This window comes from Chelmon rostratus, chromosome 3, assembly GCF_017976325.1.
Source record: "Chelmon rostratus isolate fCheRos1 chromosome 3, fCheRos1.pri, whole genome shotgun sequence".
Classification (NCBI taxonomy): Eukaryota; Metazoa; Chordata; class Actinopteri; order Chaetodontiformes; family Chaetodontidae; genus Chelmon; species Chelmon rostratus.
This window is the reverse complement of record NC_055660.1, coordinates 25,864,291-25,880,002: the sequence shown is the minus strand read 5'-3', so window position 1 is coordinate 25,880,002 and position 15,712 is coordinate 25,864,291. Positions and strand designations below refer to the sequence as shown.

Here is a 15,712-nt window from a genome sequence, read left to right as displayed (position 1 = left end):
TCCTGTGTGACCCCTCCCACCTTGTGAGGTTTAAAACCAGGGGACAAGTGAGTGCTGATTCTAGAGAGTTCCATCCTTCCTCACTGAACCAGCGTCATGAGCTTTGAATCAACTCCTCTCCCTCTTCACTACAGAGCACTTTGTTAAAAAAAAAACGCTTTAAAAACCAGATCTGACATAGACTTTTAAGAGACTGAAGATCAGCTGTTGTTTCTTTTTATTGCCCTCCATCTCTTTCACTCCCCAACACTGTGGATGAGTGTCGCATGAGTCTCTCTCCTCCTGGACTGAATTTACCACCTGGCCTGTTCTCTGTCCTGTGAGAATAGCCTCTGTTCCCTCTTCACATCATCACTAAGACACGTACTGTTAACCCTAGGTATGTATTCAACCATTCAATGTGCTTGCTTTAGTCTCCTGTGCTCAGTTTTTTTTCTTTCTTGTCTTGTTGTTTACTTTCTGTAGATCTTTTTGCGTATGTTTGCTTGTACAGTATGTGTGTGTTTTTCATTGAGAAAGCTATTTGAGCTGGTCAATTTGGGATACCAAGTGAGAGTGCATGCCTGTCCTAGAAATAGCACTGAGGGACGCTGCTGCAGAGCCAAGTGGGCTCTTAATCAAAGTCATCATCCTTGAGGGTTCTTCTGGTTTACCATTTGTGACTTCACCTTATATATATATATTTGCAACAAGCAATTGTCATGTATTTTTACCAAGAAAGTCACTGTAGATGCATCTTTTTTTGCAATTTTCCGGTTAGGGTTAGGGTCAACGATAGCAATGTTCACTGTTCCTCTGTATTTGCTCCTTTCAGCCCTTTATCTGTCATTCCCATTCCTCTTAGTCAAAGTTGTCGTGAGGGCTGACCCATCCAGCCTCACCTCCTCGTCACAGCACCTTGAGTGAACTAACGAAATGAGAAGAGATCAGCTTTAATCTGTCTTTAAAGTGATCTGTCTTTCATGTCCCTATGGTGTACTTTTAGCACATCCTTTTGTTGCCTACCCAACCTTTGATGCACTCTGTGTCCCATGATGGTGAAAATCTTTGTTAAAGGGGTTCCTCTGTGTCTCCAATCCACCAGAGACCTTAATAGAGTACCTCTATAGAATAAGTAAATATTTACAGCCAATATGTTAGAAAATACTTAATGTTCTTATTAGTTCAGTGCATTTAAAAACCTATGGAGCAGCATTAATGCAATGTTTACAGTAACTGCTACAGTATCTCCTCTTTGCTGTTGTCTTGGTTCTTGTTCTGCTTGTTGCGGCTTGGTGAATGATTTCTCAGAAACGTTCTAAATCAAGGCTGTGGCTGTTACCGAGAACTAATCTTGTGCGTGGGGCACAAATTCAAATTTTACTCATTATGACTAAAGAGAGGCGTTTTAACAAAGCAAAGGGAAGCAAAAGGATCTCTGTGTTGGTCCCTCCACTCTCTCTGTGAAAGATAACACACTTGTGTCCGCAGCAATGCAAGGTCACATTTCAGTGGCGCTCTCCATCTACCTGAAGTCTTGTAGCCTTATAGCTTGTGTGAATGTGCACGTGTGCAGATGTGTAGATTTGTAGTGAAAGTTACGAGTTACACTCAGTTCAGCGCTCTCCGCTAACAGTAGATGATAACGTCTTTTAGTGCTCTCTACATGGCCAGTTTGCAGGGGGTGGAGATGGAGAAGAGTCGGTCTGAATGGAAAAGTACTGAGAGGCAGAGAGATGGGAGGTATTGAAGGAGGGGTGGGGGTATTCGTAGAAAGAGTGTTGGAGCTGCACCCGTGCCAAGACACACTTCTGCACCTGTATGAAAGAGAATACCACATGGGATATTTAGACAGAGAAAGCCCTCATGTCCAAAGATACTGTGCCTGTTTCCCTCAGCCAAAGGTTGCATTCAGTCCCTGGAAAAAGGCCTTCAGGTGTCAAACCTGCAGTATATCTTCTGTCAGCATTCGATTCATTCAAGCGTTGTTGTGGGAGAACTCTTCGTACAGAGTCATGCTCTTCTGAATGGTCCTTTAAACTCAGGTGACTTAGCACATTGACAGCAAAATAAGTTGCTTGAGTTGAGACTGCTCCATAATCCAAACGAGTTCAAAAAGTTCAGCTGTCTCAAAACATTAGTTTTTTTTACCAGGTCATTTCACTGACCTTTCTGATTGAATGAGGAACAGTTAGCTTTTGTTGTTAATTGTCAGTCTAAACCTGTTGTGACCAGAAGACCAGTCGTAACCAGCATGAACAAAGCGCACAAGTTCAAATGGCTTCTCTGACTCATAGATGTACACTGAAAGCTTAGGAAACTTCCAAAATGCCACTGACAAGCAGAAAGAAACATGTTTTTTTTACCCACAGCAGGTCTGCCAGGTTAGCCTGCTGATGACAGCTGGCTGGCTGCTGAAGAATGTCTCATACGGCTACACAATGTACGTTATCTTACAGCAGGGTATGTTAGGAATGGGCTGACCGTAGGCGGTCCAGCTAACATCACTAGATGCACCTCAGAGACGTCTAGAATGAACAAATGAAAAACCAAAACATATGGGTTTGATTTCTTACACTAGTGTGGAAAGAATCAGAGGCAGAATCAGTCAAATCTAAACGATAAATGACTGTTTGACTCACCGTTGTCGTTTGCAGTCTGGAGTGGAGCCTCACCCTTTCTTTTACTAACCCGACGAGTAGTCGTCAAGGCACCCTGCACATGCACTTAAATATATTTGCTTATTTTATTCAATTTCATCACCACTTAGATATGATTATTTAATTCTGCAGCCAGTTTTTACAGTCTGAGCAGTACTCGAGCTGCTAGACAGAAGAGTGTATATAAATTGAGGTTAGGGTTAACCTTAAATATGGAACATATTTGATGTGTTCATTACATGTTAAACCTTGTCCTGCAAAGGAGCGTGTATCAACAGCTGTCAGATCATAAGGAGCTCTGAAATATGACAGGGAAAATGTTGGCGCTCTCATAATAAAGACATTTTTTGCAACCATTTTTTCCCCACCCAGTGTTCTTTGTATGCCACAGCGTGCAGATCTTGGTTTTCATTGAACCTATGTGGCTAAATGCTATAATTTAACATAAAGGTGCAGTTTGAACTCTGCATTGTATCAGTGGCTGTAGCAGTGTGCACACACACATGCAGAACAACATATAGGCCACGTGAGTGAGCTTTTCAGGCTTTTGTTGACTTTGGGCCAGAGCCGCCCCCCTCAGCCCCTCACCCGTTCCTTCCACGGCCTCTCATAAACACGTGTGCGCTTGCTTCCTACTCGTATTTCTCAGTCCATTCCTTTCACAAACGTTCCCTTTTTGCTCCATCTAAGTCACATATGTCAGACTGATTCCACAAAGGGCCGTGTGGCTGCAGGTTTTCATTCCAACCAAGGAGGAGCACACTAGGCCAACCAATCAACATCATGGGATCATTAGTTATCAGCTGAAGACTGAGATCAGCTGATTAGTTGATTCCAGCCTGGTGTGCTCCTCCTCGGTTGGAACATAAACCTGCAGCCACACGGCCCTTTGTGGAATCAGTTTGACATGCCTGATCTAAGTGGATATGCATACATTCTGTCTTCCATTATGATCCGAGCCAAAGCTTGTGTTTTTCAGTCCGATGGGTGAGGCCCATGTCTTGTTGTTTGATGACAATGGCTTGTTTATGATAAATGAGTTTCTGTCTATAATAAAGGAAAAGCTTTTCTAAGAAACTGCCTTACTGTGTTATTTTGGAGGGAAAGCTGTCTTGAGTCTTGAGTCACTTTACCTGGACCGCATTAACACAGCTGATACAGTGTAGTGGACATCAGCCATGTTAATGTGCAGAGTGTGTGCACGTAGGTGCAAACCAGCAGTTCAAGATTAACACTTTTTTTTAGAGACACAAAGATCATCTTTAATCCTTTAGAAAACCATCTGTCCAATGCACAGTTACAGTGACCACACACATCGACACATGTGTGTGTGCACACTAATGTGACTCTAAGCTGTGTTCACTTCCCAATGTATGGGGTCAAAACTCGGGCTGCCCAACCACTGAAGACGGGGGACAACAACTGTCCGCCATCTTTGTCAGTGCTGCCAAGTATTATGGTGAGACCCCCTTCCACTCTCCGACTCTCTATCTGTCCATCACTCATGCCCTTGCCTTCGTTTTTCCTCCTCCTCCACCCCAGCTCTTCTCCCCGCCCCGTCTCCTCGTCTGCTAAGCAAGCAGACCCGGATCATCTGAAATGCTGCTGCTCCTCCTTTCTTTTTTCCTCTGCAGCTTTTTCTTTCTCCACTTTTTTTTTCTGTTAGATGTACAGAGTTCCTTTTCCATCTCACTCGCCCTCCTCTGTTCACTGAGTTGATACATGCTTTTCTACTCATTGTAGTTTATCATTTGTGCTAAACAGCTTTCTGTGCATGATGAATCTCCCTTTTTCTTTGTCAGAATCATCTGAGATGACACTTTTGTGTCATATTGCAGTTTGTGTAAACTTGCCTCCCCCGCCCCCGTTGTCTCACAGTCCTACAGATACAGGAATAGAATATGTATTGTCATGTGATATTGTTTTATGGATTTTGACCTGTTGTGATTCAAAGAACCATTGCAAAAAACATGTGCACATTTCTTTTTGGAGCAGTTATCAACTGCGTGCAATCATGTTTCTTTATTCTGTCTCTCAACAGGAAAACACACGTAGAAGTAGTTGAAGATGGCTCTCAATGTGCCGGGTCTGGTGGTGATGGCAGGGTTCTACCTGCTGATCTTGGGCACGGGCATCTGGGCGTCCATGCGCTCCAAGAAGGAGGAGAAGAAGTGGTCAGGGGATGGCATAGAGATAACACTACTGGCAGGACGCAACATCAGCCTGCTGGTCGGCATCTTCACTCTGACAGGTAAAGCAGTCAGTCTTTCTGATGTGTTTCTGGCATTAAATATTAAGAATGATAATTTGTGTTTTGGGAAAAAATATTGCAAGTGATAAGTGATGTCTAGTAGTTGTTTGGTATGCATGAAGAAATCAGTGGAATGCAAACGCTATAGGTTACAGCTGCCTCATGTTTCTCCTTTTATGTGTGTTTGTCTTTCTGCAGCTACATGGGTGGGTGGAGGCTTCATCCTCGGTATAGCTGAGGCCACATACAACCCAACACTAGGTGCAGTGTGGGCTCTCATGCCTGTGCCTTACGTCCTGACCTTCTTCTTGGGTGAGTCGCACCACTGGCCCCCAAATGTTAAGCCATAAACCACGCAGCCTCAGCCCCGCCTCTACAGTCTTCACCGTCAGCTAATTGCCATCGGAGCCAAAGGAATTGGATACAACTGTGCTGATGAAATTGAGTTATTGGTGCATGTTATCCTCACACTAGAGGATGAAGTTTGTACATGGACAAAAATTGCATCCCCTGTTTTACACTCAGTCGCTAATCAAAGCCATGTGAGACAGTGACACTCGGGTACTGGCTGAGCAACTGTATCAGTATCAGCATATTAGTAACAAGCATCTATAGGATTAATACTTTCATCATAGCTAACTAACATAACTAAATCAGGAAAACTGTAAAATTAACTTTCCTAAAGTTTCTACACACAGTTTATTAAATCAGTATTAAAATGAACTTCACAGACTTTGGTTCCAAGCTTGTTGTTGACCAGTAACGCAGCTACCAAACTCCCATCCGACTCCACACACCAATAAAAGTGTCGCTCATGTTAAAAATAGGACCATGAGAAATCAGTTCAGGATTGTAACTTGAAGCAACAGGTGCAACGGGATGAGTTCGCCCAGAGACTTAGATTGCCCAGTTCTGAATTCACCAAACTGACAAACTCGGTGGTTTGTCTGTGAACATTCGTGACAGGTGAAATAATCAGCACTCAGGCCCCAGTGTCACAATGGCCTGCGTGGTGTGAGAGTAATGGGAACTGGAAAAACCTGGTCAGGAAGTATAACATTCTTTGTTCCGTTCTTGTCTATTGTTCACCAAACGAACACGAGTCCAGCTGAAGGTGTTTATTGTGTTATCTGGAGGGAACACTCGTCTTATCTTATTGTTCACACACACTCCTTCTTTCCCGTTCACCCTCTTCCTTTGTCTCATTTGGGTTTTTAAATGACAGAAATGTTGCCATGTTTTAAAATTGATGGCTTCATGATTTCCAGATTCTGATTTTATGCTAATTCCTTCCCTTCTGCTCCAGGTGGCTTTTTCTTTGCCAAGCCTATGAGAGAGAACAAGTATGTGACGATGATGGATCCCTTCCAACAGAAGTATGGGAACGTTATGAGTAGCGCGCTGATCTTACCCGCGCTGGTTGCCGATGTCCTGTGGGTGGCACGCACACTTGTCAGCCTGGGTAAGTTACTTCACACTGTTAAATTGTCTGGCACTATGAGATGTGCACACACATACTGGTGGAATCATGCAGGCACGTGCAGATCTGGGTACACAATGTGCACAAACACTAGAGTAGAAAAACAGTTGGGGGTTGATGTTTTTTTTGGCACCAACTCAATCATGTCCGAATGACAGATTACTGCAAGAGGGCAGGTGAAGAGAAATAAAGGGAGCACATGACAACATGATAAAATCACCTCCACAAACTACAGTCAAAACAGTTTTGTATCAGATTATATTTCCTTGTCAGGTGTTCATGTTATCCTGACCACACATTATATTTGGCTGCTGTAGTTCACTAGATCAGTAGATAGACAGCTGCACAACAAGAAGTATATATGAACCAAATCTGTGAACATGACTGTTTGCTATAACAATTGTTCAATCATAAGTTGGTAAATAAGGCATGGCTGGACTGTCCAGCTGTGGGTTTCTGTGTGTTGGAGCAGTGTCTATAGGGTGCAGTAAGAGATACAGTCTGTAATTTAACAAGATTTTTATTGCCTTAACAAAAAACACAAGAGCTAAAGGGTAAGGACTGGCTGGAACAGTGTGCTCGATAACTCCAGTGCAGCCGTTAGCATGTTCAGCTAACTAGTACCTACAGGCGGGACTGATGAGTACTTCTAACCAAGGAGCACACCATTAACTGACCTATTTGAAGAGCAAAGGCTCCTTGTGAGTTAATTATGTAATGATACTGTTATTTCTATTGAAATTTGCCACTATTAATTTCACTGTTTCTCTAATCTGTAAGTTGTGTGTATGTGTGTGTGTGCGTGCGTGTGCGAGCGCGAGCGCATGCGTGTTTGTTAATGCCCTTTGATAGTGGATGCAAGTGTGCATGTGCTCTGCAGTGTGAATGTGAGAGAAAATGTGCGTGTGTGTGTGTGTGTGTGTGTGTGTGTACATAATGTTTTCCTGTGTGTATTTTTAACGCTGTTTTCTTTTCCAGTGTTATTTGAAAAGGGGGGTTAAACATCGAGCAGCCTGTTGATTGTGAAAGGTGATCAATTATTTAAAGCAGATTTTCCATTGTTTGTGCCAAGGCACTGGCTGATTGACAGAGGGTTAATGCTACATGCTGAATTATTATTATTTTATTATTATATTTCTGTGTGTAAAAGGATATTTAAAAAGACTTCAAGGGAAACAGTGAAATCCATGACAGTGTTTGAGTCACCAAGGTAGCAGTGTACGCTGTGCTGATGCTCCACAAAAGGACTGGTAGGGAGGCAGGAATGCTCCTGGGACGTTTCTGTCCAACCCTATTAAACCAATATAGAATCAGGACCCCTCACTAGTCAGTAAAACCTCCTGCTGTTGTTTCTGGAACAGTTAAGAATACATCCCTGATGTGCGCTTGCATCACACGCACACACACACACATAAACACTTGACACTCTAGAGTGTATGCACTGATAATTTGAGCTACAGGGGCGTTGTTGCTGGGAGACCATTTATCTGTGTGTGTGTTGTATAAACTGAGCTTCATGGTCTGCTTGGGTGAGTGTGTGTGTGGTGGTTCAGAGCCAGAGAGGATTTAATATTAAAAAAAAACACTTTCCATGTGCTGTCAGTTAGCCATATAATATCAACAGCACACAGTCATGGTCAAATTTCTGCCGGGAAGGAATCGAGGACAGGACAGAAAGGTTGCAAAGGGTGTGTTTGTGTGTGTGTGTGTGCACGCTCACACATGCACGAGTTTTGAAAGTGAGACACGAATCTAAAAGGGACACAGGGGTATTTAGGCAGCGCTTTCCCTCTGTCCATCCCTGGTGCTGTCCAGTTAAGTCCCAGAGGCCTCTGAATCCCATTCCACATTTCCCCTCTCTAAATTTAGCACGGGGGGGGGGGGGGGGGGGGGGGCAGCACAGCTCAGCACAGATCACAGAATGTCTGGAAAACAGACCAAGCAGGAATTATTTACAGTACAGCGATGCCCCACCATAGGGGAGGTTACGGACAAACAAACAGATCTGGGTGACCTGTGTATCCAGATATATCCAGATCAGGTGGAGACGTAGCTGAGATGGATTTCAGTTCACACATGGCATCAGAATGCATCTCCACTGACCACCTGCGGTCAGAGTTCATGGTAACTTTTGTTTGATGAGCCGAGGTTTCTTATACAAAGTGAACTTTGCGCTTTGTTGTGGCCGTGTATAGATTGTGTCACTGACCACCTCTTAATGTATTCCCACCTGTACCTAGAGCGTATCTAACAGGATGCATTTTTGTGCCAAGTGTGAACAGGCGGTTAACAACTGTTTTACTAAACGATGGGTCAGTGTGTCTGTAGACAATTGACAAATCGGCTGGAAAAAAAGTTTCCGGGGTTACAGATCAGATTTCTAAAATGTCAAACACACGGGGTGGAAATTCAAACTGAAATGGTGAAGTGTGCATCGTCAAGATGGTGCAAAGGGTGGTGAGTGGCGATCGAAGGTGCCGATCTGACACTTCTCTGTTTAAGGGCATTGTTGTGGTGTGGCTGCAGGCTGCGGCTGGGGGGACCCTGGCAATGTGGCAGAAGAGACGGTGAAGGTAGTGACGTTTTGCTTGCCTTGTTTGAGTAACAAGATGTCTTTTTCTTTATTCACTTGTTTACATTTACTCATAAACGTAGTTTTCTCATTTTTACACCTGTGTTTCACTACTTGAAGACACTTCTCTTTACCTTCTTGATTACGAATAATCAGTAATAAACGGGTGATAATTTACCCAAGAGGGTGAAAAGGGAACATTTCGGTGTCACAATCAATAGGCTGCTTCTGTTACGTGTTTCTGTACAGTTTTGTGATAATCTCATCATTATCACTTTTATGTTGGCTTGTTGCTTTATCTAAGCTCTTGGATGCTTTTTGAAGCTTTAAACCAAAGCCACCCATGCTTAATGATAACTTTATTCTTGACTTAAATAACTGGAAATGTAATGTTTTTGCTTGTTGGTAAAAGAGTAATTAGTTTGTCTAAGTGATATGAACAGTATAACAAGACGATGTCACTGGCTTCGTAGTACACCTTTAGTATTAGTACATAAAAGTGGATGCATGTATATGTGTGTGTCTGTGTGAGAGAGGAAAGATTTAAAAGCAAAAGAGAGACTGAGAACCTAAAGAAACAAACAGTAAGCAGCTGCATGTGTCTGTAGCAACAAACACCTGTGCATTAGACGACTTGCTGACACTGAGCTCTTCGTCTCCGTCAGTCCTCTGATGCTCATCGCCCTGCTGTGTTGTTCCAGGTGGAACGATGAGCGTGATCCTGGACCTGTCCTACGTCTACTCCATCATCATCTCCTCAGTGGTGGCCATAATCTACACACTGCTGGGGGGGCTCTACTCTGTGGCCTACACAGATGTCATCCAGCTCATCCTCATCTTTGTCAGTCTGGTGCGTAACATCCGTCGACCCCCTCGCACAGCGGCCATTTTGAACAATCAGTTTGGGCTGTTTTGGAGCTGAAGGGACATCATTCAGGTGTCCTATCAGTTGGCGCAATCAAAAACACAGAGGAAACGCTAGCTGATTAAATTACCTGCTACGTAAAAACATGTACTGATTTCACTAGTTTATCTGACAACTATGAAGACCCAAATGAGTTCTAGAAGCTCGGTGACTTAGGGACAACTCGATGAACTACTCCAGCAGACAAGCTAACCGCTGGCACTGCAGCCAGCCAGGAACACACCCTTTTTATTTCCCATGTACTCTGTCGTTTACGCCCTTCAGCATCCTCTACCTCCAACTCTAGCTTCAGATTCCTGACGTCCAGTGACCGACTGAAAACCTCCCCCTCTGGGCCCATAATCAGCTTAGCTGTGTCCTTGTGTTTGTGTATACAGTGGGTGTGTGTTCCTTTCCTGTTGACCAACCCTCACTCTTTGGACATCTCACTGACGGCCTACAACCAGACCTTCCAGGCTCCCTGGGTCGGCACGGTGGAGCTTGATGAGGCTGGCAAGTGGTTTGATGACTTCATGCTGCTGGTGAGTGCAGTGTGTCATTACACACACAAACAGAGCGAAATGTCAGAATACACAGTTTATGTAGTATTTACTAAGGGTGTAGTAGTACACAAAATTCACAGTTTGGAATGTACAGGGCCGCGGTTCATTATGTTTTCGGTACAGCAGGGAAAACAAAAAGATGTAGAAAATAACATTTTTGTCATTTATTTTGAAAAATGGAAACATTCAACAGGGGCTTGTTGTCCATCATCTTTACTGGAGCAGTTAAATCACTCAACTACTGACATATAGTCAGCGAGAAAAAATAGATAACAAAAATAAAAGACACAGAAGTCAGGAATTCTCCATCACAAGGCTCTGACCTGCTGATAAGTCCTGAAACTGGCACTTGTTTCTGCAGGGCACTCATGAAGGCACATTATAGCAGGGCTCAAACACTTTGACCACATGCTTAAATCCTGTATTCTCTACAACTGAAGGTTGTACAACTGCGTATCTGCAGCAATAAACACTCCTGTAGAATTCAGAACCATCTTAGTCCATTTTCGCCATAATTGACTGGGAAACCACAGTGCTCCCATACAGTGAAGCTGCAGCCCTGCATGAGTTCGGCTAATCTGGCTAACCGGGCTAAGCCGGCTATGCTGCAGATGATAGACAACAACTGGTGTGCCAAAACTATCCAGGTAAAACTAGCTCTCTAGAGTTTCTGTTCCGTCCATGCGACATAAATAGACCATAGTAACAGTAATTGTTTGGATTGCAAGACTTATCGGGAAGTTGCACCATGAACGGCCTGTACCGAGCAGTCCGGGACAAATACGCTTGCTGTTACATCCCGGTACATTACATAATTCCATCACATCAGTTAAATTAAATGGGCTTATTTCATTAGATGAGCAAACAGCCAAGCATAACAACAACAAAGTCAAGAGTTGTGTTGCTGTACAAACTGCTTCCTGTCATCATGCCTGAACTGTGTGTTCATGCCAGGCTCTGGGTGGGTTGGCCTACCAGGCATTCTACCAAAGAATCCTGTCCGCCTCATCTTACACCCAAGCTCAAGTGACCTGCTTCGCCTCTTCAGCCTTCTGCCTGGTACTGGGTATCCCCTCTGTGCTGGTGGGGGCTGTGGCTGCATCTACAGGTACACACTTGACTTACTACTCTAGAAATTACTTAAGTCAGCTTTCCTTATCTTAGCATCTGCGCTGGGTTTTCTGATTATCCGCTCTGTTTATTAGATTCAACCCTGTTTCTTATTGGATTCATTCATTCCTCCCTGCAGTTTCAAAACATTTGTCTTAATTCAAGTATTCTCCTGTTCTTCCGTCCAGACTGGAACTCAACCAGCTATGGGTTGCCCACCCCATATGAGCGCGACCAGGCAGGCTCCATCCTTCCCATTGCCCTGCAGTTCCTCACACCCCCCTACATCTCTGTCTTGGGCATCGGCGCTGTAGCGGCTGCTGTCATGTCCTCCATGGACTCTGCTCTGCTGTCCTCTGCCTCATTGTTTTCCTCAAATATCTACAAGAATATTATCAGGAAGCAGGTGAGAATTTTTGAGACATACTGTATGTCAGCGGTGTGTCTCCATGAACAACAGCAGTTGCAGAGAGCAATAACTACAGAAACTGTGAAGTTGTATCAGGAAAGTAAACATTTTTTAGCCATTTAGTCTGATCCAATAATTGTCACAGACCAAAGAAATGTAATACTGCACTCTTATTTAAATACATATATGATTTAAGGATAGCTTAACCACACCAGATCGTGTGAACTAGATTTTCGTTGTTCTTGCAAATTTTACAGGCTGTTTTTTATTACTTTGTGAACGGCATATTTCTATGGCAAGCTAATATTTATATACTCAAACAGATAGCAAGCCAGCTTCTGGTCTTTGACCAAACCTGTATGTACTGACTACTGGGCTTTCCAGGGCAGAAGAGTCCTCTATGAAACCTTATGTTCAATGACAAAACTGCAGCAAATAGACTCTATCAGTTGTATAATGTATCCTGTTGCTCTGAGAGAACCCAGATGATGTCATCAGGGTGTGTCATGTGCCACAGGCAGATGAAGTAGTCAAGACAGGGTAGTTTCTCAGTCCGTGAAGAAAATGTGATGGAATTGCTTTTTTTCTGGAGAGCTGACGCACATTAACGCTGGCAAAGAGAACACTGGCATATACTTACAGATGGTCACATGTCAAAACACCACTAGTGTTTGTTTCCTGTATCATGACCTCTGCTGCTTCAATTTGGACCTTTTCCTATTTAATCTGTCTCTCACAGGTCATAGTAAATTTGCATGCAATGTTGTTATCTTCCTTTGATAATCTTAAATCTGCCTTTATTTACAGCAATAATCTACTGAAAATAAAAAGCCTATAGTGAGCATCATGACAAAATGACTTGTGTGGGTAGCTGTACAACACTGACAGCCCAGAGACTGTATCTCTATGCTGTACTCTCATAACATAAACTGGAGGCAGCAACAAAGTAGCTATTGACTTTTAAATACTGTACATGCTGTACAATATGCCTACTGTTTCAGACTGAGTCTTGTTTATGATGTTTGCTCTCTTATAACAATCATCTACTTCATTATTTCAGAGGAATGTTCTACATAATGAGCCTGTTCACTGTTGGGTATACAGGACCCTCATATGAGGAGGGCCCACAAGGATGCTAGAATGAATATTTGTGCATGTGAGGATGGGAATGGCCCATGAGCCCATAGAGAAAGGCTGTGTGCAGGGTCCAGAACTGTGTGTACTCCTGCTTATAGTGCTGGCATTGTGTCTTTGTCAGGGTACCAGATGATCTTTAGGTCCTTACGTTGTACAACAAAGTGTAAAGTGAAGCTTAGCTCTCTTTGTCTTTCTTGTTGTCATTCTTTCCACTCCTTCAGGCGTCAGACCGTGAGATGCAGTGGGTGATCCGTATCTCGGTGGTGGTGGTGGGTCTGGCTGGCACTGCCCTTACCTTCCTGGACAGCAGTGTCCTGGTCTTCTGGCTTGTGGGTGTGGACATGTCCTACACCATCATGTTCCCTCAGCTGGTCTGCATCCTCTTCTTCAAAGTGTCCAATGGCTACGGAGCCATCATTGGCTACATGATGGGAATCGTCATGAGGGTCCTGAGCGGCGAGCCACTCATTGGCCTCCCGCCTGCCATCAAGTTCCCCGGCTGCCGGCTGGACGACGAGGGAAAGCTAACCCAGTTCTTCCCCTTCCGCACTGCCATCATGGTCATTTCGCTTGTATCCATTTTGCTCTTCTCCTGGTTGGCGTCCATCATTTTCAACAAAGGTCTGCTGTCTGAGAGGTGGGATGTGTTCAAGATCAAACGCAAGCAGACATCCACAGCCGGCGGCCCAACCAGTGGCACAGCCAGTGGCACAGCCAGCGACAGGAGGACCAACTCTGATAACGAAGAAGGCTCCGTGGCCAAACAGTTACTGGACACCACCAGCTGCTGAAGAGGCTCAGGAAGATGGAGAGAAGATGGGCACTGGCTGGAGGCGGGCATGTTTGTTCATCTGCTAAGCAGGAGTTCACACAGGGGGAACAACGGCAAAGGCTGGACGTTATGTGCAGATTCTGTTCAGTGTCACAGTGCATTTGTGGCGCTGACATTTACTTTCACAGAGTGCAGTCTGAGCTCTCTGGCACCCTACTTCAACAAGACATTAACCAGCATAGAATATAATAAAAGATGTTTACATACATATCATATACATCAGTGAAATAGAAGCAGTCCACACAAAGAAGGCAAGTTCAAGCCATTTAAATCAACTTCCATTTCAAAAAACACAACAGGATTTTACGTTAAACGTATACAAAAATACAACTTATACCTCTTATTACTCAATAAAGAACAGACTTGTATTTTTACCACATTTTGAGGACTTGAGATTCCACCTTGAGGTTTCCTTTTTGAGAGACCTGAATTCAACTTTATGGAAAAAAGACACTTGCACAAGGAATTAAATTTGTCCCAAAAATTCAAATTAATCCATAAGATGATAAAATAAGTTTACAATTCACATCAACAAAACTTTATTATCTATTGAATTCTGCCTTCTGTAAGAGAGAGTGCATCACGCAACAAGCCACCTGCTTCATCCTTTACTGAACAATGATGGATGGAGCCGGGTGTGTCTCACCATGCCGTACTGTGTGTGCACCTCGCTTGTCTCTCAGCGTGAACCTCTGTTAATGATTCGCAGCTATGTGCAGCGTGACAGGGCTCTGTTTCACACCTCGAACAAAGAAATGCTTCCCTGACGAGTGCACACTCTGCACTGTTACACGGTGCATTCGTGAATTTCGTCATTGAACAGTTTGACTCTGATCTGATCTCTAGTTAATCTGCTGCCTCGAGCTCTTCCATACAGAAATGGTAATTCTTCTTGGCCTGCGAGTTAATAGTAGATAATCCACTTTCAATATTCTTACTCATACATACTGTCAACGCTTATACGCTTTATTTTACACGGACAGACTGTGCTGTTTTCTGACTTTCTGTTTTCTTTTCATTCAGTTTGAGATTATTGTCTTTTCCCACACTGTGACAAAGTTTGAAACCACCCAGCTGTGGATGACTTAAGTCTCCAGTGAAATGCTGGTGGCTTTGTTGTGCAAGCAGTGTTGAAAATCACAAAAAAAAAACACCTGGACAGCAGTGACAAAAAAACTATTTCACTTAATAGTTTTGTCCTGATAACTAACTTAATTGACCTGTTCTTGTTGTGAATAGCAGCAGGGAGGGACATCGCTGCAGAGCCATATCTCCCAGCATGCATCAGTTAGTGTGAGCCCATTCCCCCCATGTGCAATTTACTCACGTCATAAACAACTGAATGTAGCCGTTTTCTGCAACTGCACAGAGAGAGCGGCAGACATATCCCTCGTTTTCCTCCCCCTCCTCCATTTCCTTCTCCGTCCATCCGTGTGAGGTTTGTGCCTTTCAGTTTGTCAGCGACTTTGGACTGTTTTGGGTTTTTTTTTGTTAAATACTGTCTGCAAAGCTGTAGTTTACAGTGGGATCATTTTTTCCTCTGCGGTGGTGAAAATGTTTGCAGCTAAGATTCTGAGAATTTACATGAAAGTTTCACAACAGTGCAAATTTTACAATCTTTTAATAATTAGATTTTATTAGAAGAAGAAACTGTTAAATAATCATTGTTTTTTAATGTATATTCTGTTGTACTGAGCCTACATGGTAGTTTGTGGTGCAAAGAGATTCCTGCAAATCAGTGACAGTCAGAAATCCTTCCTCTACCACACTGTCACCTTTAATATCACTGGAAACTGGTTTCACTCCGCTGTCAGC

The 15,712-nt window shown here is 43.5% G+C and overlaps 1 protein-coding gene across 1 annotated transcript; it reads left to right on the top strand.

Moving 5' to 3' along the window:
* The first annotated feature begins 74 nt into the window (after positions 1-74).
* On the top strand, positions 75-15,107 carry LOC121625905 (high affinity choline transporter 1-like). Its single transcript, XM_041964228.1, has 9 exons — positions 75-379; positions 4,681-4,890; positions 5,089-5,202; positions 6,197-6,352; positions 9,644-9,792; positions 10,245-10,388; positions 11,364-11,517; positions 11,708-11,925; positions 13,287-15,107. The coding sequence occupies exons 2-9, from the start codon at positions 4,707-4,709 to the stop codon at positions 13,854-13,856; spliced, it is 1,689 nt and encodes a 562-aa protein (XP_041820162.1). The 5' UTR covers positions 75-379; positions 4,681-4,706; the 3' UTR covers positions 13,857-15,107.
* Positions 15,108-15,712: the final 605 nt, after the last annotated feature.